We start from the raw sequence: 25,617 nt of genomic DNA, 5'->3' as shown, positions 1-25,617 counted from the left end.
ACCACGCAGGCTTCCCACCACCACCCTCCCATCACGGTGAGGGCACCCAAGGGACCCCAACGGGTGCTGTGGGGCCGGCACGGCCACGGGGCCACGTGTCCGAGCCAGCAGAGCCCCAGCACGGAGCTGATCCCTAAAGGGTGCCACGGCTGCACGCGGGCTGTCCCCTCTGCCGTCCTCTCCTGCTGTACCTCCTACAAGTCCCGCTCGTCCCTCCCACTCCCTCCCAATGCTCTCCTTCTGTCAGGGAGCCGGGGAAGGCTGGGGATAAGGAAAAGGTTTTCTGAGCAGGGCTACCAGTCTGGCTGGGTGCCTCCGGCGGATGCTTGGGGCCGGGGAGCGGGGCCCCCCGTGCTCCCATGGACCTTCCCAGTGGGCTGCTCCTCGCCTGCTCCCTCTGCCTCTTACCCGGTAAGCTCCCGTTCCCTTCCCCACGGCTGCTGCCAGCGACGGGGAAATACCTTCTGCTTTTTTTAGGCGAGGAGGGAAAGGTGCCTGGGAATGCCCGGGCTTAATGAGAAAAGTCAGGAGCAGGAGGGAGGGAGCGAGCCGGGCGCCTTCAAGGCAGGCGAAGAGGAGTTGAAGGGGATGAAGGGCTTTGATGGGCTCCTGGGACGGAGCGGGGAGCGCTGCCTTCCTCCCAGCGCTGGGCTGCAGGCACGAGCAGATTTGGAAGATTATTTGGAAGTGTTCTGGAGCATGGGACGGAGGGGAAAAAAGCCCCCCCAGACAGCCCGACCCTCTTAAGCAGGGTTAATTTTCGCACCCCTCAGGTGGTTTGTCCTGCTGCACGTGAGGGGTCAGCGCAAAAGAGAAGTGCTTGGCTTTGAACAAGCCACGAGGGGCTTTCTTTGGGTCAATATTTGGCTGAAGGATGTGCTCTCGCAGCCTCCCCCTGCTCGGCTCGGTGCGCAGCGGGACGAGCACAACCAGGGGTGGGAGCAGAGCTCGGCGTCTCGCTGGCCCCTCGCCGGCCGGGTGCTGGGAGCAGGAGGCTCCGTTTGGGCTCTGCCCACGGCTGACATCCTCCCAGGCTGGCAGCAGCGAGGCTGGGACCTCTCTCAGCTTTAAAGTGAAAAAAAAGAGCTGGTTACCGCTACCAGGAGCTCCGCCGCCCGCTAACGCACCCCCGGCAGCCAGCAGCGCCGAGCACTAATGCCACTGTAAACATTTCTAAACATCCTGGTGGAAAAGCACGCCAGAATTTTTTTTTTTCTTTTTTTTTTTTTTTTCTTTTTTTTTCCCTTTTCTAATTGCACTGTTGCTCGATCGTCTGAAGCCAGCCGCGGCGGAGCTGCCTTTCTTTGCCTAATGGGGAACATGTGTGCGCGCCTCGCATGGCGGCGGGCGAGCGGGGCTGCCCGCGGGGGGCTGCGGGGCTGCCGGGGCCGTGCTTACGTGGGCAGCAGCCCCTCCAAAAGCTCCCCTGCAAGAACAAAACCCCTCTGGGTGAATGTTTTTGCCCACGGGGTTTTGGCACACCCGCGGGTGACGGTGCTGCTCCACGAGCCCTGTGCCGGTGGCAAGGGTTAGGGCGCAGTTTGCAGTGCGCCGTGGTGGTCCCCGTGCTCTGGGATGCTCTGTGGCTGTGGGGTGGGATATTTTGTTTCACCGGCTGAACTCAAAGCAAGTTTGGGACACGCGTGGGAGGCCCTGGCACCGGGATGGGACATGTGGCCTCGGGGACGGTCCCTTTGCTGTGTGGGCAGCCCCCGCGTGTCCTGGAGCGTGCCATGGTCTGCAAGCCATTTTCCCAGGCTGGGAGTCCCCGGAGGCACTGCGATGTCTGGGCACAATTGGGGGACAAACCCAGCTGTCCCTAAGGTCCAGGCCAGCTCCTCTCCCCCGGGGCTTTGGGGTGCAGCTCTGAATTAGGAGAGCCCAGCCAAGGACTTGCTGAAACAAACGCCTCCCAGCAGCAGCCCTCAGGGGTCAGATCGCAGGGAAGATGTGACCCACAGCCATGGGGACAGGGTGGCTGCCCTGGGATGACTTCCCTTGTCCCACTCCATGCAGCTCTTTTCCTTCCTTAGCTGCTTTATCCAGACATGGGGGGTCTGTTGGTTCCCCACCAGAGGGTCACCGAGCAGTAAAAGCGCTCTGCTTGCTCCATGCGGGGGGCTTGGGATGGCCCAGGTGGGTTAAAAAGGGACGCCCCCAGTTCTGCCTGGGGCTGGGAACTAAATTCTGGATTGCCCCAAGAGCAGTGCAGGGACATCCCACACCTAACATCCTCCATCCCTAGCAGAGATTTGGCCAGGGAGGGTCCATGGTATCCAAAACCCCGAGCGCCGTGGTGCCTTTGGCTGCAGGACACGCTGCAAACGAGCAATCAACGCATTCCTTAACGTGCCCGGCTGCTATTTAAGCACTCAGGCAGCTCCTCCCTGGCTTTTTGGGGGCCAGAGAGCTGGGACGGTGGAAGCACGAGGTACTTGTGTAGCTGCTGCCCCAGGGCTGTTTGGTTGGGACTCTGTGGGTAACCAGGAATGTCACAGCACACGCGGCCGCGATGACTGATCTCCTGGTCATCTCCAGTATTTCCCTGGCTCTCCGTCCGCAGCCTCGGCAGCCACCAAACCCCATTTGTTTCCTAATAGCTGATGACAAATGCTGGCTTCGAGATAGCGACCTGGGGAGGAATTTGGTGCTTTTTCAGCATTTCGGTCTGCAAAGAGAGCGCAGTAGGGGCTGAGGCTTAGAGGGATGCCTGGGAACATCTGGTCCGCCCTGCTCCTCCTTGGGGCCTGCTAGCTTTTGCCCAAATACCCCATATCAAGCTCAAAGGCTTTTCTAAGGCAATCCTAGCTATAAAAATAAACAACGTGTGTGACAGATGGGTTGCAGAGGAGCATCCCAAGCTGTCAAAGCCCACATGGCAATGGGGACCCATCCCAGGTGCCTGGCTGAACGTGGCCAGCAGCCCTGGGGACATGGGGTGGTGTGGGTCACCCCTGTGTGGTGGCTCTCGGTGGTGATGGCGGGGTCTTTGGACGCACTGTCCCACCACAGGGGTTGCATCTCCCACGTGGGTGTGAGTGGTGCAGAAGGGAGGGTTGCAAGGACAGCTCTTGGGCACCAGAGCCACAGCCTTCGCCCCACGATGCCTCCGTCTCGAGCCATGAAAACACCAGGTTTGGGTTTAGGGTCACATCGTGCTGTTCTGCCTGCGGTCAGATATAAAATCAAATTAAATTAAAATGAAATCCTTCCGGCAGCTCTGCTGCCCTGCTCAGGTCTCCTCAAATCACCAAGGGTTGGAGCAAAGCAACCAGCTAAAGCCACCAGCCCCTTATGGCAGAAGAACCAACCCCAAGGCACAGGGAGGACTTGTTTTTATTCTTTTTTTGGCAGGAAAGGTGCCTTGAACTCCCAGTATTGTTTCCCAATTGTGTTGGTTTTTGTTTTTCCTTTTCAATATTTGACCTGACAGGAATCAAAGGTTTGGCCTCGGCCGAAGTTCCACTTCGGAGAGGAGGTATTTGAGGCTTCCTGCCTTGGCACCATCGCAAGCAAAACATGTGGGTTTTGGTCACTTATTTATGACAGTGATGTCACTCCTGACAAGAAAACGAGACTGAGTTCTCTGGGTTGCTAAGTCTCCTTGACAGCCTTTCAAAAAGATCCCATTAATTTAAGACGGTTTAAATTCTGTCCGATTTTTTTTGTCTTTCTGCCTCGAATGCACCCACGCCAATTCCTTCCCTCCTGTGCCCAAAATCCAGGGGCTTTGCCGTCCGTTGTCTGCAAACTTTCCTCCCGATCTCTTCATTTCTCTGCCCACTACCTGCCACCAGCACGGGGCATTGCAGCCCTCAGAGCCCCCTCTCTGCAATTTCGGGATCCGATGGATTTCTGCTATGGGATCGGGCCAAGGATGGCTGCAGCCCCTTATGCCCACGTGGGCTTTATTTCTGGTTAAAAACGAGCATTTGGGTACTTTTAAAGAGAAGGGACCAGCAGGCTGGAGCCCACGCCTGGCCCCTCAATTTGCATTGTGCTGTCCTTTGGGGAGGCAGCCAAGCCAAAAGGGGTGGGAAATTGCTTTTTTCTTTACATTTTCCACCTGCATTAATGTGCTCATCTCACGCATATCCCTGGTTTAGAGACCTTTGCATCTAATAAGCCATTAGTTCTCTTTTTGTGTGTGTGTGTTGTGTTTTTTTTTGTTTTTGTTTTTGTTTTTTTGCCCCTCTAAGATGCCTTTTGCAAGCAATTTGGTTGCATTTTACTGCTCCAGGAGGCAAGGAGCCGTGGGATGGGCATCCCCAACTTGCCAAAGATATCTGCTTTCCCGTCAGCTAGGCTTACCTAGGAAAATGTCTTTTGGGGGCAAATTTGGAGAAACTCTGCAAAAATCAGGGGAAAACCTGTGATGTTCTCTGTGACACTTGTTCTGCTCGCTGCAGATGCCTCTGCATCACCTGGAACTGAGCCTTGCTGGCTGGTGCTTGAAATGCCCCCGAGCACCCTCCTCTAGGAAGTCCCCCGTGCCCCTCCGTGTCCCCCCATGTCCCCTGTGCCCCCTGTGCCCCCCTGTGGCCCCCGTGATGCCCCATCTGCCCTGTCCCCCCCGTACCCTCTTTGCCCATCGCCTCTCCCCATGGCCAGAACGCAATTTCGCGATGCTGCCACTGGGTAACGGTTGACTCAGAGGCCGTTTTAATTTGTTTTGCAATGTTAAATAAGGTCAATCTACCACAAAATGTGCTGGCTCTGATCTCCCCCGTCTCCTTTTTTCCCCTTGCTTTCTAGAATTTCTTTTTGTAGGACTTTAAAGCTTCTTACCTCAGCTCTCCTTGGCGAGACTCTGCTTCTCTCTGTTTACCGAGCCAACGTCGCCAATCTGTTTCTATGACTGCAAAAAAAAAAAACCCTCAGGTTTATTCCTAACATTCCTACCTACAAAAGCACTTTCCACCCTGAACTTTCTGCCTGGGAAGCGACATTCCCAGCCTCTCCTGTTGACATCCCCTTGATTCCCACACAAATACCAAACGTGAGCCTCCTGCTGCCTTTAAAACCGTCCTTGCCGTGAGCATCCCTGAGGCAAACCCAAAACCACCCCGTCCAGCTGGTGAGGTGCCCCAGAGCTGCTGTGATGGGGTCAAACCTCCCCCGTGTCTCTTAGGGCCCTCCTGGGACCCGATAGGCACTGTGGGGAGCAGCATTCAGGGAAAGGTTGGGGCTGGAGGCTTCTTTGGAGACTTTTGGGCCCAAAACGGCATGAACGGCCCCATGGATGGAAGCTCCGCACCCCTGTGGGGTCTGGCCTCCCGCACCATAAAAGCGCTTTCCCCCAGCACCTCAGCACCCTGCCTGATGGGATCCTTCTCCTCTCTCCCCAGGGTTCAGCGACACCTTCAACATCGACACCAAGAGGCCCAAAATCATAGCGGGCTCTAAGGACGCCTATTTTGGCTACACGGTGCAGCAGCACGACATCGGGGGCAAGAAATGGTGAGTGAACCCCAAAAAGGGGGGGTTTACAGCAACCTACGGGAATGCTGAGTATCTCCTGCTCTTCCCGACCACCTTTTTGGGGTTGGCAGAGCCCAAGCATGGCAGGAAAGTAAGATTTGGTGCTGATGGTGCTGGGGCCAAGCTGGTGTGCTTGGAGCAGGGCTCGCAGGTGCCGTGAGGAGCCGCCCCGGGCAGGTTCACGGCTCCCTGGCTCCAGCACTTGCTGGAAACCCATCGGGGTTTTGGGCTGAGGCCATCCCTTTTTATAGAGTTTCCAAGAAGTCAGGTCTGCAGAAGCGATCAGAGCCGCCTGCGGCTGTCGGGGGTGCGGGGTGAAGCTGGGATGGGTTTTGCTCAGGGTTTTGCTTGGGTTTGGGGTTTCTGGGGCATTGTGCTGCTCACTAAGGTGCTGGGGGGGTGAAGTGGCCACCCAGTGAGGCTGGGGGGACACTGGGTGCTCTCCAAGGTCACAGCCAGGTACTACAGCCAAAAGCAGACAAAACACCCCAAAACTATCACCACCAAGCTGAATGGTCTGCCCCACGGGTGCCCTACAGCCAGGCTCAGGGAAAAAAGTGAGCCTGGCATTAATGCTGATCAAGTTTTCGTTTGTGGTCTCATTCCGTGTGATGCTGGAGCAGGTGCCCCCGTAGGCACAGCTGCTTTGAGCCCAAAGGAATCGTTTCTTAGCCCATTTTCTGGCCCCAAACCCTCACGGTCTTTCTTTACTGCAACCCAAATGCTGTGCTGGTGCGCAGAGGTGCAGCGGATGGCTCTCAGCGTGCTGGTAGGGCCAGGAAAGGAGGCAGAACCTTGCCAAAAATCGCAGGGTGGCTTCTCAGGGCACACCAGCACAGCCTGCTGCCTCCATCCTCATCCTCCTGCCCACAAAGGGTGGGGACCCCCTCTCCAAAAGTGCTCGTGTACGCAGCTCCGGCATACACGAGCCTCCCATTTGCACCAGGTTCTGCTGTGAAATATCTCCTCCCAGGAGCAGATCCCAAACCCCAGCTCAGTGGGTTTTGAGCTGCCCCCACCAGAGGCTCTGGCCCTGTGCTACCCAGGTTAGGCTGAGCCTGGGAAATGCAGATGGGAGCCCGCAGTTCTCCGAAGGAGAGAAGGAACAGGAACCGTGTGTCCCTGCCATCACATTCCTACCGCTTCTGCTGCTAGAAAACATCATCTCCGTATCACATTTCGTCCATCAAATGCCAAAAAAACCTTGGCGGAGAGCAGCACAACCCAACGAGGATGGCACATGGGTGTGCTACTGCTTGGTGCTCCCCGAGCAATGAGCCAGCATCCGTCTGCGCAGGACATCGGTGCCACAGAGGAAGACAAAAGGGTCCTGGCATGACCAGGTGCCACCACACTGCTGGGAGCAGCAGGGAGTGATGAGATCTGGATTTGGCATCTCCTGCATCTCCCCATCCAACGTTGGCCAGGGCAGAGCTGGAGCTTTTGTCCTCTGTTGGTTCCTCTGCATGCAAAAATGGGTGCTCACCGCCCTGCGTAAGCGTAGGTATCTCCATAAATACAGAGTGCATCACAGCACGCAATTACACGGTATAGGATGTCTGTTAAATGTGTACATAGTTAAAAACTGCAGCCACCATGACTCACTCTGGTTAAAGGATAAATGACTGAACAAACAAAACGTCTGGAGTATAAACCGAGGACGTAGAGAAGGAGCAGCTCCGCCACATGATGGTAATTGCGCAGAGCTCAGGAGCTGCCAGAAAACAGAAGAAAAGGGGATGATAAGACGAAACCCCAGCTGCTAGCAAGGCAGAAGCCAGGCAAGCATCATCGAATATTGGCCCCGAGGAGTTCAGCAAAACCCCAAAAAGTACAGCAGAGCTCGGAGGAGCTGAATGGCCATCCCAGAAACGTGGCTGCTGCCGGAGGGATTGCTCCAACAACACGCGGGGAGCCGGCTGCCAAATACCAAGTGTGGAATCCGAGGACTTTGGCACCTCCGCTCCGGTCTGAACCGTTTAATGCTGCTTTTGGCCAGCGTGGAGGGCTTCAGAAGGATTTCAAAGCAGCTTCTATATGTGTGTGTGTGAGCGTACAGGCTATTTGTGTGTACGGACGCACACACACACATATAACGTTCTGCAGGAGTATTTTTCGCTGTGGCTATTTCTCTTTCTCCAGCCTTTCAGGAGGGAGCCAGATAGCTTGCACGTGGGGGCTATAACTGCAGCCCTGATAGTGGAAAACCTGGGAGGAAAGAATTCGGATTATTAAACTCCAGGGGAAAAAAAGCACTTGGAAATTTATTGCTCTAACAGCTCGCCGCTTCGGGGGGTCGCTTCTCCTGCTGGCAGTCAGCGGCTGACTTTCAGACCTCCCCCTCGCCGCTTTCTCTCCCTTTTTCATCGAGCAGGAGGTGCAATCTGTGATTTTTCCAAGTATGTGAATGGAAAAAAAAAGGGCAGCTGGCTACCGAAACTCACCCAGACGTGCAACACGGTGGCAACAACCCAGTGCTCCTGCTGCACCTGGGGCCAAATTCTGCCTGGAGTGAAGGGGTTTGAGCATCCCGGCACCGTGGTGCTGGTTCCCCAGGTGGCACCATGGTTCCAGGGTGATCTGAGCTCCCCCAGACTGCCATGAGCAGGGTGAAGCAGCCTGGCAGAAGCTTGGGTTGAAGAAGATGGAGGAGTTTTAAGGGCAGAGGTGACGGTGGTGGTGTCCCAAAGGGCTGGGAGCTGCTCCTCTGCTCCACTCGCATCCATTCAGATTTGGGGAGTCAGGGGGGGTCAAACAAACCAGAATCACCTGGAGTTTGGGGTGAAACATTCTTAGAAGTCCAAGATCAGGGGGAAAAGAGGGAAAAAGGGGAAAAGTTTCTCTCCTTCTTTCACCTCCCCTCTCCTGTTGGCTTCTTTCGACTCCCCACCATCCTGGCCTTGGTGTCACTCCCCAGGGAAGGAGAACTCCCTGCTCTGCTCACGTGCTGACTCTTGTGCTGCCCTGGAAGCTTTTCCAGCCCTTTTCTTGCAGGCTGTGCCACCAGGTATCTCGGATTAGCCCCCCGCTTGCTCTGTGCCCCAGCCAAAGTGGGGATGGGTCCCCATGCTGGCAGGACAAGGGCTGGGGAGGGCACAGGTTTTTTGGGGAGCAGTCCAGGCAGTAGTGGTGCACTTCACCACCTGAGCTGGATCGCTGGAAGTGTGTCCATTGCCAGGCAGCAAGCCCAGCCATCACCCCCAGCTTTCCATCCCCACCTTTCCCATCTAAATCAAAAATTCAGGAATAGGAGGCAGAGACTGGGCTGTGCCAGAGCATCACCAGGGCCCTGCACCAGCTTGTGTCTGCAGGCTGCACGTTTCCAGCTATGCAAAGAAAAAATAAAGATGCTTGAGAAAAACTGGCTGTGGAAGGAAAGCCCTGGGAATAAACATCCATTAGCCTTCAGAAGCCATAAAAATAATAAATACAGCGTTCCCGAGCTGGCTGGGGCCAGGGCTTCAATGATGCTGCTGGCAAGATGGCATCGCCCAGGAGAGCATCCCCAGCTGCTGGAGCTCGTGCAGCCCCATCCTCGCTGTGCAGCAGCACCAGGGGGGTGCTGCAAAGCCTAGGTGCAGGATTTGGCCCCTTAACCACAACAGGGGACCCCCATGGTTAAACCCCCCCCCGGGTGCCCGGCAGCTCCAGGCACAGACGTGACGTTTCCAGTCCGAGCACGACCGAAGGGAGCAGGAGGAGGGAGAGGAGCGAAAAGTCTGCTCGGTGGATTTCGAGCTGTAATTGTGCTGATCTGGAAAAACAGTTAAAGGGTTTGCTATTTCCCTACTACTGCGAGGCTTTCTTGGCTGCAATTCTCCTGTGGTTTGGCCGGTACCCGAGCGCTGGGATTATTTTGGTGAAAGGGTACATAGCTGCAGAGCATTCCTTCGGCGCGGGGACCGAGTCTGCTCCCGGCTCTCCCTCCCACCACGCCAGGGCTGGGGATGCACCACGGCCCCGCTCTTCCCTTTTCCCATCTCCCATCCTCCATGGTCATCCCCTCTTTGGTCTTATTGTGGGTGTAATTCCGGGGGATTTCGCTGGGAATCCCAGGGGCTCTGTTAGCAGCATCACGGCGCTTTTGGGGCCGTTCCCCACTGCCTGGCACCAAGGAGGACAGGGGACATCTGACATCCCCGGGGCACATTTTCCTTGCCATGAAGCAGCAAGGTTGTCATCAGCTCCAGGGCTGGTGAGCATCAGCTCTAAGGTTAGGCTCTTCAGCTTTCATTTATTTTTTTTTTAAGAAAGATTTTGGCCTAAGCAGGAAATTAGACATCATTTCCCACCCCACAGCTGCAGCGTTCCGCATGCTCTCACAGCCCTCCAGGAATCAGGATGGAGAAAAAGTGAGGCTGGAGGTATTTTGCAGCAGATCTTTATGAATTAGAGGGGTGTTGCTCCTTCCCATCTCATATTGCTCAACCATGACAAGGTTTCTGTGGTCACATCTTTGGTATTTAGGGTCGGGTGGTCACAGAGCACCGCAGGTTAGCAGGATGGAGCCGGTGACCTATTGGGGTGTGGGAACCCCCACGAACACCATGAATGGGTGTTGATGGGCAATTTGGGAAAGCGAGAGGCACCCGGCAAGGACTGGAGTTGGAGATTGGGGTTTGCTTTGGAAACCCCATCAGAAAGTCAGAAATCACACGGGTCCGGATGAACAGAGTGCCTGCTGCCGACAAAAAGCATCAACCAGTGCTGGAAACCCACAGCCCAGGCAAGAACCGCCGAGGGGCCTCGCCTGTAAACACCTCTGGGTTACGATATCCCTAAGTAAAAGGGAAAAAATGACACCGAGAAAAAGAAAGTATCATTATTTCTAACCACACTTTTCTGCGAGCTCCTCGGCCGTGTTCTGCAGCACGCCCGTCATGTGCTATTTTAGGGAGAGCTCCGGGAGCTGCGCTTACTGCGACGGCTACGGGGTTCCTATGGCAGAATTGGTGCATCCCTCACCTCGGCCACTGCCTGCCTTGGGCTCTGGTCCCTTGGTCCCGTGTCCTGGTGGTGTCCCCTTCCCGTTACGTGGGTGCTGGATGGATGGAGGCAGCCCCCTGGGTCCATGGGGAGCGTTCGGAGCCGCGGGATGGGGCTGTGCAATTCGGAGCCTCCTGGCTCGACCTGAGCAGCTGGTTAAATTACAGCTGTGTTTCTGTTTTGTTTTGCAATGAGAGGGTTTGTTGTACAGCAGGGAAAACCCCGATCGGCCCGTAGGAAAATAACCACCGAGGGTGTCTGTGCCCATCGGTGGCAGGACGGCTTCCCGCTGGCTGTCCCCGTGCAGGAGGTGGCCAGGAGGGGACAGGGACAAAGCTCATGCCCAGGAGCAGGTCTGGGTCTGGTCTCTGTTGGGCTGGTGTGTCCCAAACCCCAAACCTCAGAGCAAGGAAGCACCATGTTTTGGGAGAGAAACCCCTTGAAACCCTCAAACCATGGGGACAGAGCTCTGCAACTGCTCTGCTGTCGGCTCACTGGGGGCTCTGAAGCCAGGAATGCTTCTGAGGGACGATTCAGGAGGCGTTCAATGGACAGAGGAGTCTTGCAAAGGGTGCGACATTCCCCTGCGGCCACTGCTAGCTCAGCCCTGAGCTGCTGGTGGCCATCCTCACCCTGGGAGCCCCCTGCTCCTGCCCACGCCGTGCGATGGGACAGTCACCGAGTGAGGGGCTGGATGGCATCGCTGGTGTCCCAAAATCGAGGCTGTGGCCACGGGCTGGCAGCACGCTTTGCTAGAGCCAGGTCTAGGACTTGGTTCCAGGTCCCGCGTCCTCCCATGCCGTGATCCCTCTGCCGGCTCTGCCTCCCCCTGGACTCCCACCAGCTCTTTATTATTTTTTTTTTTTTCTTCCACCCTTGCCAATGTAGAGAAAAACATCTCGAAGTCCATTCCCCTGCCACGTCCTGGCCAAGGAGCCACAAAGCAATTTAAAGTTTTCCACAGCTGAGCTCTCCTTTTCCTGAACCTCCTTAATCACTTCTTCATCCAGGCCCATCTTGAATAAATTAACTACAAGCGAATTTGCCTTGCAGGAGATTAAGTGTCCCATTGATTGAAAAATCCTGTGAAAAGCATAGTTTCTTCTCCATTCCTCCCTAATCCCTGCATTCCCGGATCACCAGCTAGACATACCTTCTTTTCCTGACTCCTTTCCATTTAATCAAAACATTTTGGGTCTCCAAATGAGCTTTGCAACCTCTCCGCCGTGTGCGCAGAGAGCCCGGTGAGCAGGGGGATCGCTGCCTGAAGAAGCCAGGAGCTGGTGGGGTGAAGAAAGTCTCAGGGGTGTCTCGGGCATCCCTAATTTGGGGTGCACAGCACCAGTGGTGACTGCACCTCTCTGCTGCCTGGAGGTGACCTGAGCCTGGGTGAAGGTGCTGGGGGGCACAGCTCGGGGCAGGATGGCCCGCGGTACGAGCAGGAGGGCAGGTGAGGCAGGGACCAGAAGCACATTATGGGCAACAGGCAGAAATTAAAAAATTATGAACTAGAGACTGATAAATGAAGAGAAATAGGGACCGTGCAGGTCAAGCAGAACCATGGGGGTGAGATCTGGGGGTGTCACAAGGTGACCTGGTGACGGTGGTGCCCCCTCCTTGGGAGACGACGTGGCCACACGTGGTGCTGGAGCCTGGGGCTGAGGGATGAGGCTGAAGGGATGAGGATGAAGGGATGAGGATGAAGGGATGAGGATGAAGGGATGAGGATGAAGGTTGAGGCTGAAGATTTTCAACAAATCCCCCGGGGAAAGGATGGATTCTCCAGCACTCAACGCCTTCAAAGCATGGATGGATGGTTTTGGGGGAGATGTCCTCCAGCCAAGCATCCTTTGCTGGGTTCACTACTGAGACAGCAGGCGTGAATTAATGCCCGTGGCACAGGGAATTTCACCAGATAATTGGGCTAAGGGGGAAAAAAAAAAGCACAATGACTCGGTACCAGGTTTTCTAGACACCAAAGTGCTGCAGCCTCCCGGGGTCTGTGCTGCTCTGCTGGCCTAGAAGCAGGGCACTGTACAAGCCACTGACATTCACGTGAGACAAAACCATTTAAAACAGTGCAAAAAAAAACCTGAAAATTCCCAATTTGTCTTTGATGCTTCGTTTTGGTGCTTGAGGTGGGCCTGGCACAGCCTGCAGCCCCAGCCCCAGCCGCCCCAGCGCGCAGCTCCTGCAGGACCAGCAGGAGCTCAGCCCCTGCTCCTCTTCCTGCACTGGCAGAGCAGATGCTCCTCAGGCATTTCCACTGACATCTTGGTTTTCCGTTTTTTTTCCCAGGATAAAAGTTAAAAATATGTCCTCAGACATGTTGCTCTGAGCGGTCTGCGCGCTTCACATTTAATTCCTTTAATTTTTTTTTTGCTTTTGTTTTCCCCATAAGGAGCGCATGAAAAAGGAAGGCGAGGGAGGGCTTGTTTGGTTCTTATTTTCTTTTAAATCTTCCTCCATTAGCCAAACCATGATGCAAGGCCTGCTGCTGGGGTCTCTGCAAGGACCGGGGGCTGCAACCCTCGAGGGAGGACAAGGGGGGAAGATTTCGGGTGCATATGGGGAGGGGGCCGGCTCCCTGCGGATGCTCAGGATGCTCTCATTAGATTTGGGTCATTTGGGATGAGACCAAGCAAACAAACACAAAAAAAAAAAAAAGAAGCAAAAAATAAAAATATTTAGACCACACGTTTCTAAACCACGAAATAAAGGAATAAAGGAGGGGGTCTGTAACCTGCGAGCTGGTGCAATCAGCAGCAGCAGCACTGCCAGCCAGATTTGGGAAACCTTTTCCCAGCCCTGCAGCCAGCGCCGTCACCTTCCCAACAGCTGGAAAAATCTTCCCCTGAGCTGCCAACTTTCCATGGGAATTTGACAGCTTCAGCTACTCAATCATTTCAATTTAACCCAAAAGGGAAAACAATGCCATTGTCTTGGGGAGACAAAAAATTCTGCGAGCTTCACAGCCCCTTCATGCATTTCTGCTGCGTTTGTGGCAGCGGCTGTAAATATTTGGGCTTTTTTTTGAGCCCCGAGGCCTGACGTAGGGCTGGGGAATGGGTGGAATGGGCTGCTGTGCAGTCGTCATCGTCTCGCGTTTTACAGAGCTGCTTCGTCCTCGTAAAGGCTGCAGTTGGGTGCTGCTGAGCGGATTAATGGGTGGTGGGACACTGTTAATGAGGGAAGGAGAATTACTGGGGGATTCCCAGCTTGGCATTTATTATGGTGGGGTAATCTGGGGGAGCACAAATCCTGCTTGTGTTAAATCCTTGGGAAACAAAGAGTGGAAAACACCATCCTTTGAGGTACCTCAACTTTTTTTCCTTCCCACCTTCAAGGTTTTATTTTTCCCTCCTCGCCCCCAATATCTTTTCACATCTGCTGCCATCCCCCTTTCTGACCGTGAGCATCAATCATGTGGCAACGGCAGGGACACACCAGCAACCTCCTCGTCCAGGTCCAGGGGCAGGCACCGGATCTGCCTGAGCCTCTGGATGCTACCGGGGATGGTTCCAGATGGTTGTTATTTTACCCTAATTAGTCTCCTCGTCAGCAGCGAAGCTGTAAGACAGGAAGTATTTCCATGAGAATCCTTAAACGCTTCTTCGATTTTGGAGGTTTTCAGTTGGCGAGCGATCCCGTTTTATAGCGATGGGATAAAAGGACGAGTGTTCAGTGTCTTTGTAGAAGCAGTGCTTAAAAAAAGAAAAGAAAAGGAAAAAAAAAAAAAGGCCGTTTCTGGCCTAACAGGGAACATCTGTGCTGGGAGCGGTCGCTTCGCCAGCTGTTGTGTAGGGCAACCCAGAACAAAAGAGGTCCTGTTTGTTCAGCGATCCGGACAGGGACGGCTGCATCCACCAACCGGGCTGTAAAATCAAAACGCAGTGGATTGGGTTTATTTTGGGCTAACACGTCGGGAGCAGGAGATGCCAGAAACCCGCGGTTCGGGGTATTTTTGAACTAGCCTGGAAGGGACGGCCAAATTCCTCGGGTCCTGCTCTCCTCCGCCTTCGGTTTGCTGCTTTCGACTGGTCTGCTCAAGTCCACAGGAAAAAGTGAGAAAAATGCTCGCAATGTCCCAGATACATCCCACACCCTCGCTGGCTCTTTGTGCTTTTATCAGCTGATAAACCTCGGCTTATTTTGAAGTGCAGACGGGTGCCAGCTCCTCGCCTGCAGACTGCTGACCCCACCACCAGCTCCGGGCTGTTCGCTAGCGAGCAACCCCAGCTCGGTGCAAAAGTCCTAAAAAGTCACATTTTTAGCTTTTTAGTGGGGAAAATTCCCCACGGGCCCCAGCGTGAGCTACAACTGCCTATTGCTTTGGGTATCTCAGCAGGAACTAGGATTCCTTGGCACACATTCATGCCCTGAAGATGATCCCAGCAGTGGGAAGTGCCACCTTGGGGACCTCGGGTGGATGCTGAGGGCATCGGTGCTGGTCCTGCTGCCTGTGCCAGCTGTGAAAATGCATCATGAGGAGGGGACAAGGGGGTCCCCTGCTCCTCCCTGTGCTGCAGATGGGTTTGCAAACCTCGTAACCCCATAACCTGATGGGTTTTGCTTCCAAGCGAGTCATCTGGGGTCAGGGGTTGGAGCTAGGTGATCTTTAAGGTCCCTTCCAACCCAATCCATGCTATGATTCCATGATCCATCCGGCCAGCTTGGAGGGTCCCCTGGGGCTGGTGGGGACTGGGTTTCACCCTGCAAGAGGCAAGAAATGAGAGGGTCGGGGCCCCATCCCTGCAGGAACACGTTCTGCTTTCTGAAGGCCACTGACGGGCACCTCTTTCCTGCAGGCTGGTGGTGGGGGCCCCCTACGAGACCAACGGGCAGCAGAAGACGGGAGATGTCTACAAGTGCCCGGTGACCAGCGACAGCCCCAGCAACTGCACCAAGCTCAACCTAGGTACGGAGCACGGGGTGCGGGGGGAGCTGGGCGCCTCTAATGAGCTTCTGCTCGTTGTCACGGCTTTATTCTTTAAAATTCGCCTTGGTGTCTTGCCCAGATTGCTCCCAAAAGCATGGGGACCACACTTCAGGAGGATTTTTTAACGAGGTCATTAGCTCAGGTGTTCGTATGACTCCCAGTGCTGGGCTTTAAGCATCGACAGGGTAAAATGAGGCAAATCAGGCAAGAGTAAAAAAAAAGTGATTTATTTAAAGGAGCTTAAAGTATTCGGTTTATTCGATCAGGACGGAGTTAGCAGAGTTACCCCACTATCAAACACCTGATAATGTGTCATGGAGTTTGTGGTCCCACTAGGGGATGCTCAGGGGGTGCAGGCACCCCGGCAGGAGGCAAGTTTCGCCTCCAGCACCATCCTGCCCAGCTACTGGGGGAACTGGTGCCCGGCTCCACCACCCCCAGGGCCCTTCCATGGCAGGAGGAGAGATCTGGGGGGTCTCACACATCTCCAGCCAGCCCCGAGGAGGGGGAAATGCCTGGCCCTTTGTCAGGGTTCCTCTGTCTGACAGCGAGGCCAAAGGGGACAAAACCCCACACCCCATGTCAGCGGGGGACGTGGGAGCCGGGGACTTTCCCAGGGTCTTGAGGAGCACTGATGGGGCTCGGGGGCAAAGTCTGGGGAGGTTTCCCGCTGGAGCAGCAGTTCCCACTTTATTTGTCATCATCATTAATCCAAACTCTTCTGGGTCTCTACCAGAGCTGATAAGAGAGGAGGAGCTTTGGCTCATCCGCAGCATTTGATTGATTGGAACCAAATACATCTTTGTTTGAAAGCATTGTGGGTTTGCTGGGCATTTTTTAGTTTTGCTTTGGCTTTTGTTTTGTTTTGTTTTGCGGTGGTGTTTGTTGTTGTTGTTGTTGGTTTTTTTTTTTTTGTTTGACTGCTTGGTTTTTGCTGTGAGAACACCAAGATTTTTCCAGGGAATAAATCTCTTTTGTGTGCAAATTTGAGTCTTGCTAAAAAGCAATCTTTTCCCATTGGAAACCAGTTTCAAATGAAAAGATCAGTTCCGTGAGCACACTCTATTTTATTTATTTTTTTATTATCTTGTCTTGTTGGCACAATCCCTTGAGGTCACCCGAATAAAAGCAGGCACAGGGCTGCCCTGTGGGGATGCCAGGTGCCCGTGTGGCCGAGGTGACCATTGTGGCTCTGTCCTGTGCTGTTTGTGCAGAGCAGTCCCAGGAGCCAGAAAGGCTGGCAGGAGCCTCATCCCCATTGTCCCCATTGTCCCCATCATCCCCATCACCCCTGTCACCCCCACGGTCCCCCCCTGGCCATCACCAAGGGTTAAGCATCACCAGCCAGGATGGAGGAAGCTTGGGTGCCCTCACGAAGCTGTGCTGGGGGAACGGATGGTTAGGAAGTGTTTTTGCCAGGGCTAAATGCTATTCCCGTTAACCTAAATAAAGGGTGGCCCCGTGGGCCATTTCTGGTTTCTGGACTGTGACATGGGAAATGAGAGAAAGGCACAAACATAAATCAGCCACTAAGTGCGTGCTGGCCTGACAATAAAGGAGGAGATGCTAGAGCTGCTCAGAAGGGTTTCTTTCCTAAGGATTTACTACGTAAGACTCTGTGACTCACAGTCTAATTTCCAGAAGAAATTTCTCTTTGTTGGCTGTGGCAAGAGAAAAAAAAGTCTTATCTTGACAACTGCTGCAAAAACAAAAGGGAAAGCAAAAAAAAACCCCACGGCACCGAGGCGTGCTGCGCCCTGCTAACCAGCTCCTCTCTCCGAAGGAAGAGTCACGCTGTCCAACGTGTCCGAGAGGAAGGACAACATGCGCCTGGGGCTCAGCCTGGCCACCAACCCCAAGGACAGCAGCTTCCTGGTGAGGGCCGAGGGTCCGTGTAGAGGTGCACGCGGACAGTGCGCCCTGCTGTGCATGTTTGGATGGCTGCATGCGGGCACGTCTTTTTCCAGGTCTTTGCCACCCCTCTCTGCTCTTTCAGGGTTTAGCTCTGCCTGGCAGTGATGCTCTGCGCCCCTGCTCTCCCCACCTCCTCCTGCCCAGCCTCTCAGCACCCAGGCAGTGAAAAAGTGGCATTTCCAGGCCCATCCCTGATGCTTTCTTTTTGGTTTTCCCCAGGCCTGCAGCCCGCTCTGGTCCCACGAGTGCGGCAGCTCCTACTACACCACGGGGATGTGCTCCCGCGTCAACGCCAACTTCAGATTCGCCAAGACCGTGGCCCCGGCTCTGCAGAGTAGGAGAAAATCTTATATAGCTTCTACCCCTCACCCTGAGCTCAAAACTAGCACAAATTTCTGTGCCCTGAGCACTTCGGTACCACTGAGCAAACAAAGCTCCGTCGGTGCTTGCCAGGAGGCGAGATAGCGGAGGAAATTATTGCAGGGAAGTGATTCAATGGGGGTCACAAACGCAGACATCTGGTAAACATTTTCCTTCTGACTGACACTCGGGGAGGACAAAAAATACCTTATTCTCCCCAAAACAGAACAAAAAGCATCCAGAATATTTTATCAGCGCGGCTCGGAAGGAAAAATAGGGGAAGAATTCAGAGCTTGGCCGCGCAAAACAAAGAGCTCATTGACTGGATGCTAAATGTTCTAGCCCAAATTTGTAGATTTGGGGACACGATTAGATTTTGAGGCAATAATAGGAGCTTCCTGGCTTTCCCATGGGTGGTAGGAAACTACAGAGGGCTGCCCTGCACCAGCTTCTTCAAGTGCTCTTTCTCCCCATCCTGGCTTGGGGGAGAATTGGGATTTTTGGGTGGCAGAGGCAGAAAAGGCTCGGGAGCACCACACGGCGCTGAGGGGGGAGCAGGGCCCGGATCCTGCCCGCAGGGGGATGCCCTTTGATGTACGTAGCTCATGAGGCAGGATAGAGTCCCAAATCTGAATCAGAGCCAGTACCGCGGGGCGTTATTCTTAGAAAGTCATCCAGACTCCTCTTGGCAGAGAGGATGCACGTGGCTTCTGTCTGCCCTATTGCAGCGAATATTGCAGTGAAGGGCTTTATGAGCGATTGAAGTCAGATTTCTTTTTTTTTTTCCCAACAAATCACAAGAGCAAGTACCTGCCCGCGAGGAATGAGGCCATAAATCCCCCCTTCACAAGCGCTGCCAAGGCCGTTCAATAACGCGCCGCGTATTTTTCACAGGATGCCAGACGTACATGGACATCATCATCGTTCTGGACGGATCAAACAGCATCTACCCTTGGGTTGAAGTTCAGCACTTCCTGATCAACATCTTGAAAAAATTTTACATCGGCCCCGGCCAGATACAAGTAAGCCCGTGCACGGCTCGTGCGTTCCCGTGTCACGTAGATTCCTCCGGCTTTTCCCAAAGTCTCTTTCCTGCCAAAAAGCACCGTAATTTAGCCCTGGGCTTTCTCAAAAGGAACGTCCAACGTATGCCTTCTAAAGCTGAGCCCATGGAAATAATGCTCACATTAATGTCCTTAGATGAGCTACGGGGAGAGCAGCAACCCACACCCCGGCCAGGCATGGGGAGGATGAAATCATATGGAAATTTCGGAGTCTTGCCCTGCAGTCGTGCGCTTGGTTGCGCAGGGATTGTGCTCAGCTCCATGACGAGCAAAGAAAGGGAGGGCAGCTGTGTTCTGGCTGCTCCTGAGTCCTCAGTGTTTTGCACAAATAACCCTGTCCTGTCTTGTTTGGGGTTTCTGTGGGGCTACAGCACAGCATGGATGCATTGTCCTGCACCTGCGTGCCAGGGGGCAACAGCAGGCAGAAAATGGAAAGAGAATTGAGCTGAGAAACTGGCTGAGAAACTGCCGAGTCCCTGTTCCCAGCGGCTTCCTCCTCCGTGGGTGAACACAACTGCAAACACTCTTGGGCCTTGATATTTATTGTCACTGCCAGCCCCAAATGCTGGCAAAATATCGTCCAGTTCCTGCTGCGCTTTTACCTCTTTTATTTTTTCCTTTTGCCTGGCCCAATTTTAGGAGGCATCTGTGGCAAACCCCCCTGCAGCAGCTTGCGCACACACAAATGGATGCTCGGTCATGCAATGTCGTGGTGCATTTTTTGGGTCGTGGAGCAGGCACCAGGCCAGCAGCGTGCTGCTGCCCGTGGTTCCCAGGCAGCTCACAGCGCCGGGGTGCCCAAAATGCAGCCCTGGTGCTCCTGCGCTGTTGGTGTGAGCTGTCTGTACTCCCCAGGTCGGCGTGGTTCAGTACGGAGAAGACGTGGTCCACGAGTTTCACTTAAATGACTACAGGTCTGTAAAAGACGTGGTGGCGGCTGCCAGTCACATAGAGCAACGAGGAGGCACAGAAACCAGGACTGCCTACGGGATAGAGTTTGCTCGGTAAAAATCTCTCGCGTTCACCCCAACGAGATTGTAGTGACTGTTTTAATTCCCTTCTCCCCCCACCACGCTCCATCCCTCCCTGCTGTTTGCAAGGCAGGGGCTCAGCATGCTTCTCCAAAAATGCCCGGTCCTCATCCAATGCTTTTTAAGGGCTGAACCCCGAGCTGGAGAGGGACTGGGGGTGGGCACAGGAGCGGATCCTAAATGTGTCTCCTCTTTCTGAAAGCCCCCAGAGCTCAGCCCCCAGTGCTGCCCTGCAGCTGCCCCTCTCTTCTCACACCCAGTGGGTACTGGGGAGCCCAGCACAGCCCCAACCCACAGCTCCATCTCCTCATTTACCCAGGGCTAACTCCGTCCCTGCGTATTTTTACCGCAGCCTGACCCATATTCCAGATTTAGCGCATCCCGCCGAGTTAAAGGCTGCTCTCTGCAAAAAGCCAGCTCCACTAGAGGAAAAAACCCATTTACAAAGTCCTTAAGCATTCCCTGAGCATCCCGCACCCCACTGCACCTCCCTGTGTGCCAGCAGCCCCTTAATTCCCCCCGCTGTGCTTTGTGACCTGGCCACTGGGGCTCGTGTCCCACCGCAGGGCACGCAGGGCTCCGTGTGACACCTCGGGGACACGGGCGAGCGCGCGGGGGCTGCCACGACCCCGCCGGCGACGCTGAGCAGCCCAGGGCATCTCTTCAATTGCAGCTCGGAAGCGTTTCAGAAAGGTGGCCGGAAAGGGGCAAAGAGAGTAATGATTGTAATCACAGATGGAGAGTCGCACGACAGCCCAGACCTGGAGAAGGTGATCGAGGACAGCGAGAAGGACAACGTCACCAGATACGCGGTGGCGGTGAGTGCTGGGGGTGGGCACCCGAATCACATCCATCCTTACAGCCCCCCAGGCTGCTCCCATTGCGGGGTACCAGGCACAAAGATTTGGGGTGCTTTGGGGCCGCTTTATCCATCGCGTGGAAACGCCTGACACCTTCCTCTCCCAACCCCAGGTACTGGGTTATTATAACAGAAGAGGGATCAATCCCGAAGCCTTTCTGAACGAGATAAAATTCATAGCGAGCGACCCCGATGACAAGCACTTCTTCAACGTCACCGACGAGGCAGCGCTCAAAGACATCGTGGACGCGCTGGGGGAAAGGATTTTTAGCCTGGAAGGTGAGCGGGGCTCCCCCCCTGCCAGATTTGCTGTGCTGGGTCATTTTGGGCATGGTTCGTGCTGGGGGGGGCATGAATATGGAGCTTCCAGTTGATGCACACACCCCAGCACGCACGTTTTGTCTGATAAAAAGCTTTTTTTCCTTTTTCCTTCCACGCTTGTTTGTCTTTAAAACATTTCTCTAAATTTCGTAAGAAAATGGCATATTGGGACAAAGCCTTGAAACAAAAGGTGGAGGGTTTTCACTGAACGCTTGTGTTTGGGGGAATTTGGGTCAAACCAGCCCATAAACTCCCCAGCAGTGATCTCAGCCAGCCCAGCACTCCTGTGGAGGAACATTTCGCTGGGTGAGGAATTTCAGCCAGTTGCAATAATTAAGTGAGATCCTCTGAACCCGCACGTTTATGAGAACCCGCAGTCTGCAGCCAGGACACGAGGCAGCACTCTGACAATTTATTTATTCTGCATTTATTCAGTGGCTCATCAGCAGCACGAGCGTGTGTAGCTGGGGGTATTTAGGGGGGGGCACGGGCACCTTTGTGCTCCAGCAGGGTGGAGGTGGCCCTGCAGCCCAGCCAGAGCCAGGGCTCATCTCCTGGAAAGCTTCCCCTTAACGACAGCGTCTTTGTTTGTTTGTATTTGAAGGAACCAACAAGAACGAAATCTCCTTTGGACTGGAGATGTCCCAGACGGGTTTCTCATCTCACATCGTGGAAGTAAGAGAAGTGACCCCGTTGCTTTGCTCCCGCCTGCGCGTTTGCTGTGGGCGGCTGACCGGTGGAAAACGGGTGGGGAGGGAGTGCAGAGGAGGAGTTCGGGCTGTGAATTCGGGCTGTTCAGCCTATTTTATTTTATTTTATTTTATTTTATTTTATTTTATTTTATTTTATTTTATTTTATTTTATTTTATTTTACTTTATTTTATTATTTTATTTTACTTTACTTTATTTCGTTTTATTTTACTTTATTTTATTTTACTTTATTTTATTTTTTATTTTATTTATTTATTTTATTTTATTTTATTTTATTTTATTTTATTTTATTTTATTTTATTTTATTTTATTTTATTTCATTTCATTTCATTTCATTTCATTTCATTTCATTTTAATATTTTATTTTCTGAGAAGGGACCCTCCTCCTGCCCCTTCCTGCAAAACCCATGATTTCTGGGAGGGACCATTCACTGTTCTCCCTCCCCACACCCTGCAGCCCACAGTGGGCACAAGCCCAGGATTAGGGACCCCCGTGAGCATTCCCCCACAAAACCCAGCCCACTGGTTCCTCACCCATTTCATCCTCAGCATGCATCAGCTTCACCCCTACGGGCGATGAGGGCAAGAATTGCTTCCAATAGGAGAAAAACAGCACGAAAAAAAGCCCCAAACCCATCCCCAAGGCCACCTGCAGAGCTTTGGCACGGGATTTTCGGTGCCTTTGCTCTGGCTCTGTGCCGACGGCTGCTGTCCCCCCCCCCAGGATGGGATCCTGCTGGGGGCTGTGGGTGCCTACGACTGGAACGGGGCCGTGCTGAAGGAGACCAGCAGCGGGAAGGTGATCCCACTGCGCGAGTCCTACCTCCAGGAGTTCCCCGAGGAGCTGAAGAACCACGGTGCCTACCTGGGTGAGGGAGCCCCGCCGGGCACAATCGCTGGGATGCGGTCGTGGTTGGGTGCTTAATGTTTGGGTGCTTCATATTAGGGTGCCTAATATTTGGGTGCTTAATATTTGCTTTATATTTAGGTGCTAAATATTTGGGCACGTAATATTTCGGTGCTTAATATTTGCTTTATATTTGGGCTCTTAATATTTGGGTGCGTAACATTTGGATGCTTAATATTTGGGTACTTAATATTTGCTTAATATTTGGGTGCTTCATAATTGGGTGCTTGATATTTGGTTGCTTAATATTTGCTTAATAATTGGGCTCTTAAAATTTGGGCACTTAATATTTGGGTGTTTGATTTTTGATTCATATTTGGGCTCTTAATATTAGGGTGCTTAATATTTGCTTAATATTTGAGTGCTTGATATATGGTTGCTTAATATTTGCTTAGAAATGTGGGTGCTTAGTATTTGGGGGCTTAATATTTGGGCATTTAATATTTGAGCTCTTAATATTTGGGCTCTTAATATTTGGGCTCTTAGTATTTGAACTCTTAGTATTTGGGCGCTTAATATTTGGGCACCTAATATTTGGGTGCTTAATGTTTGATTTATATTTGGGCTCTTAATATTTGGGCGCTTAATAATTGCTTTATATTTGGGCTCTTCATATTTGGGTGTTTCATATTTGGGTGCTGAATATTTGCTTAACATTTGGCCCTGCCCTGCCCCTGGCACCCGGGGAGAGCCCCGCGGCGCCTGCTTCGTGCCGCACAAACACGACTCGAGTGCAGAAGCAGCTCAGACCCCGTCCAGCCCGGGTCATTCGCAGTGCTTACTGGAACAGTTTAAGAAACGCTGATGAAATTTCATGCCTGGGGAGGAAATACCTGCTGTGCTAATCCGTTCCATGTGTGGGAGCCCCGCCGTGAGGATCCCAGGCTGGTTGCAAAACGCAGCCTCTGCCCGGGCTGTGCGTGCCCAGCTGGGCACGGAGCAGGGTTTGGGGGCTGCGGGGTCACCCCCCGGCACGTGGAGGCTCTTCCCCCTGTGGATGGGGACACAAACAGCCCCAGGTGCTGTTTTGCTTACTGGAAGCAATGGGAAAGACAGGAATGTTAAGAAAGCCCTGGTGCACCCTGCGGCACGGCAGCCCAGCTCCGGGACCTGGGTGCTTCGGGGCTGATGCTCTGCTTAGAAATCTCCTCCCAGGAGGGGAATATAGGGGAAGGCAGAGACTAAGGGACGGTCAGTGCCCAGGGAAAGGGCTCTGGAAGCCCCACCAACCCCTCTCTTACTGAAAACTCAGCTTGGTGTGACCCTGAGGGATGTGATCCAGCTTTAGTGTTGGCCGTGCTTTGAGTGGCTGATAATTTAAGCAGCGTTTAAAACCAGCTGCGAATGTGCAGAAGCCTGGAGCTGCCTGCACGTCTGAAAAAGGGGATTTTGCAACCCCAGCATTATATTCCTGCGTAAGCCCACCGTGAACAAGTGGCACAGGGCGATTTTGCATCAGCAAAACCTTCCGTGCGTGATGATGGGGGTTTTACCTGCATCACTGCATCGCTGGCCAGGCAGCACGGAGGTGACCCCAGGCAGGCTGTGGGATGGGGGGGGCGATCAGGGGGACAGATCCTGCTCACCCCCACCCCCAAAATGCAGGTTACACCGTCTCCTCCGTCGTGTCCACCGCCCGCGAGCGGCTCTACGTGGCGGGAGCGCCGCGGTTCAACCACACGGGGAAGGTCATCATCTTCACCATGCACAACAACCGCAACCTCACCATCCACCAGGCGCTGAAGGGCGAGCAGGTAACGCCGGGGCACGGTGCTCGGAGTGTTTAAAAGGCTCAGCAGCACAACGTGCCCACGGTCAGGGATCTCCTGCACCCATGGCTCCAAAGCTCGGGGAAGGAAGGGGTTTGAGCCGTCCTCTCCTGTCTCCCCCAGATCGGCTCCTACTACGGAAGCGAGATCAACTCCCTGGATGTGAACGGTGATGGTGTCACGGACGTGCTGCTGGTGGGAGCCCCCATGTACTTCAGCGAAGGCAGGGAGAGGGGCAAGGTCTACGTCTACGCCCTGCGAGAGGTACGGGCACACCCGGGCACCACCGCGGGTCCCTGGGGTCCCCTCGCCCACAGCCCCCAGGGTGGGATGCGCAGGGCGATGTTGTCTCCTTCACCAGCACTTTGGGGCACAGGTGGGACATATCATACTGGTTTTCCTGCCTGCTGCTTTGCTGCCCTAAAATCCTAGTAAAAAATGCAGTTTCTGACCCAAATCTGATGGGCCCTGGGGATTCAGGAGCAGCAAGAAGATGGTGCTCAAAATTCAAGGCTGCGCAGGCTGCCCGGCACAGCAGGGATCCCCATATCTAAAGCCAAAATTTCGTGCAATTATTGATGTTGCTCTAAAAGGAAGGCAAAGCAGCCATCAGCATGGGGCTCACCCACACCTCGGCTGAAGGCTCACCCCGTTTCCTTCTCATGAAAGGCTTCATGGATAGGTGTCGGGATCTTTATTTTATAAGACTCCAAGGGGTTGCTTCTTGTCTGTTTGCCTTTGGGGGTTTTCCTGGCTTTCCAAGCTTGCTGCTGAGTTATTTTTTCCCCTTTTAACCCCCCAGAACCGCTTTGTTTCCAGTGGGGCCCTGGGGGACCTGCAGGGCTACCAGAACTCCCGCTTCGGCTCCTGCATCGCCGCCGTGCCCGACCTCAACCAGGACTCCTACAACGACGTCGTGGTTGGGGCGCCCTTGGAGGACGACCACCAAGGAGCGATATACATCTTCCTCGGCTTCCAGGAGACCGTCCTGAAGAAGTACAAGCAGGTACAGCTCCCGGGGCTTTGGTCGGTCCCATCCTTCACCAACCAAACCCAGCGTGAAGTCGATGTCCGTGGGCGCCAGCGCAGTCGGAGGGTGTTTGGTCACAGACTTCCACGGGCCAGGAATTCGTGCTCAGTATTTCCTCCTTGCACAGTCACCAGCTAGCTTCTGTTTTGGTGGGCCCGAGGCAAAACAAGTGTATGGTATGGAAAACATGCTAAAAATTAGGGGAAATGCTTAGCGCTCAGTGCAGGGGCTTGCCTTGGATAAAA

At 53.9% G+C, this 25,617-nt stretch overlaps 1 protein-coding gene across 1 annotated transcript in view; it reads left to right on the top strand.

Annotated features, from left to right (window-relative positions):
* The first annotated feature begins 219 nt into the window (after nucleotides 1-219).
* ITGA11 (integrin subunit alpha 11) overlaps nucleotides 220-25,617 on the top strand; it is a 37,638-nt gene continuing 12,240 nt past the window's right edge. Inside the window, exons 1-14 of the mRNA XM_038184952.2 lie at nucleotides 220-411; nucleotides 5,349-5,460; nucleotides 15,276-15,385; nucleotides 17,190-17,281; nucleotides 17,540-17,654; nucleotides 18,575-18,702; nucleotides 19,600-19,748; nucleotides 20,449-20,593; nucleotides 20,748-20,913; nucleotides 21,560-21,630; nucleotides 22,391-22,535; nucleotides 24,179-24,327; nucleotides 24,466-24,606; nucleotides 25,145-25,348. Of these exons, the coding sequence (XP_038040880.2) occupies nucleotides 360-411; nucleotides 5,349-5,460; nucleotides 15,276-15,385; nucleotides 17,190-17,281; nucleotides 17,540-17,654; nucleotides 18,575-18,702; nucleotides 19,600-19,748; nucleotides 20,449-20,593; nucleotides 20,748-20,913; nucleotides 21,560-21,630; nucleotides 22,391-22,535; nucleotides 24,179-24,327; nucleotides 24,466-24,606; nucleotides 25,145-25,348 (1,779 nt within the window). The 5' untranslated portion in view covers nucleotides 220-359. The remainder of the gene's footprint in view (nucleotides 412-5,348; nucleotides 5,461-15,275; nucleotides 15,386-17,189; nucleotides 17,282-17,539; nucleotides 17,655-18,574; nucleotides 18,703-19,599; nucleotides 19,749-20,448; nucleotides 20,594-20,747; nucleotides 20,914-21,559; nucleotides 21,631-22,390; nucleotides 22,536-24,178; nucleotides 24,328-24,465; nucleotides 24,607-25,144; nucleotides 25,349-25,617) is intronic.

This window comes from Anas platyrhynchos, chromosome 11, assembly GCF_047663525.1.
Source record: "Anas platyrhynchos isolate ZD024472 breed Pekin duck chromosome 11, IASCAAS_PekinDuck_T2T, whole genome shotgun sequence".
NCBI lineage: Eukaryota > Metazoa > Chordata > Aves > Anseriformes > Anatidae > Anas > Anas platyrhynchos.
The sequence above is the reverse complement of the archived record's forward strand: the minus strand, read 5'-3'. Positions and strand labels throughout refer to the sequence as shown.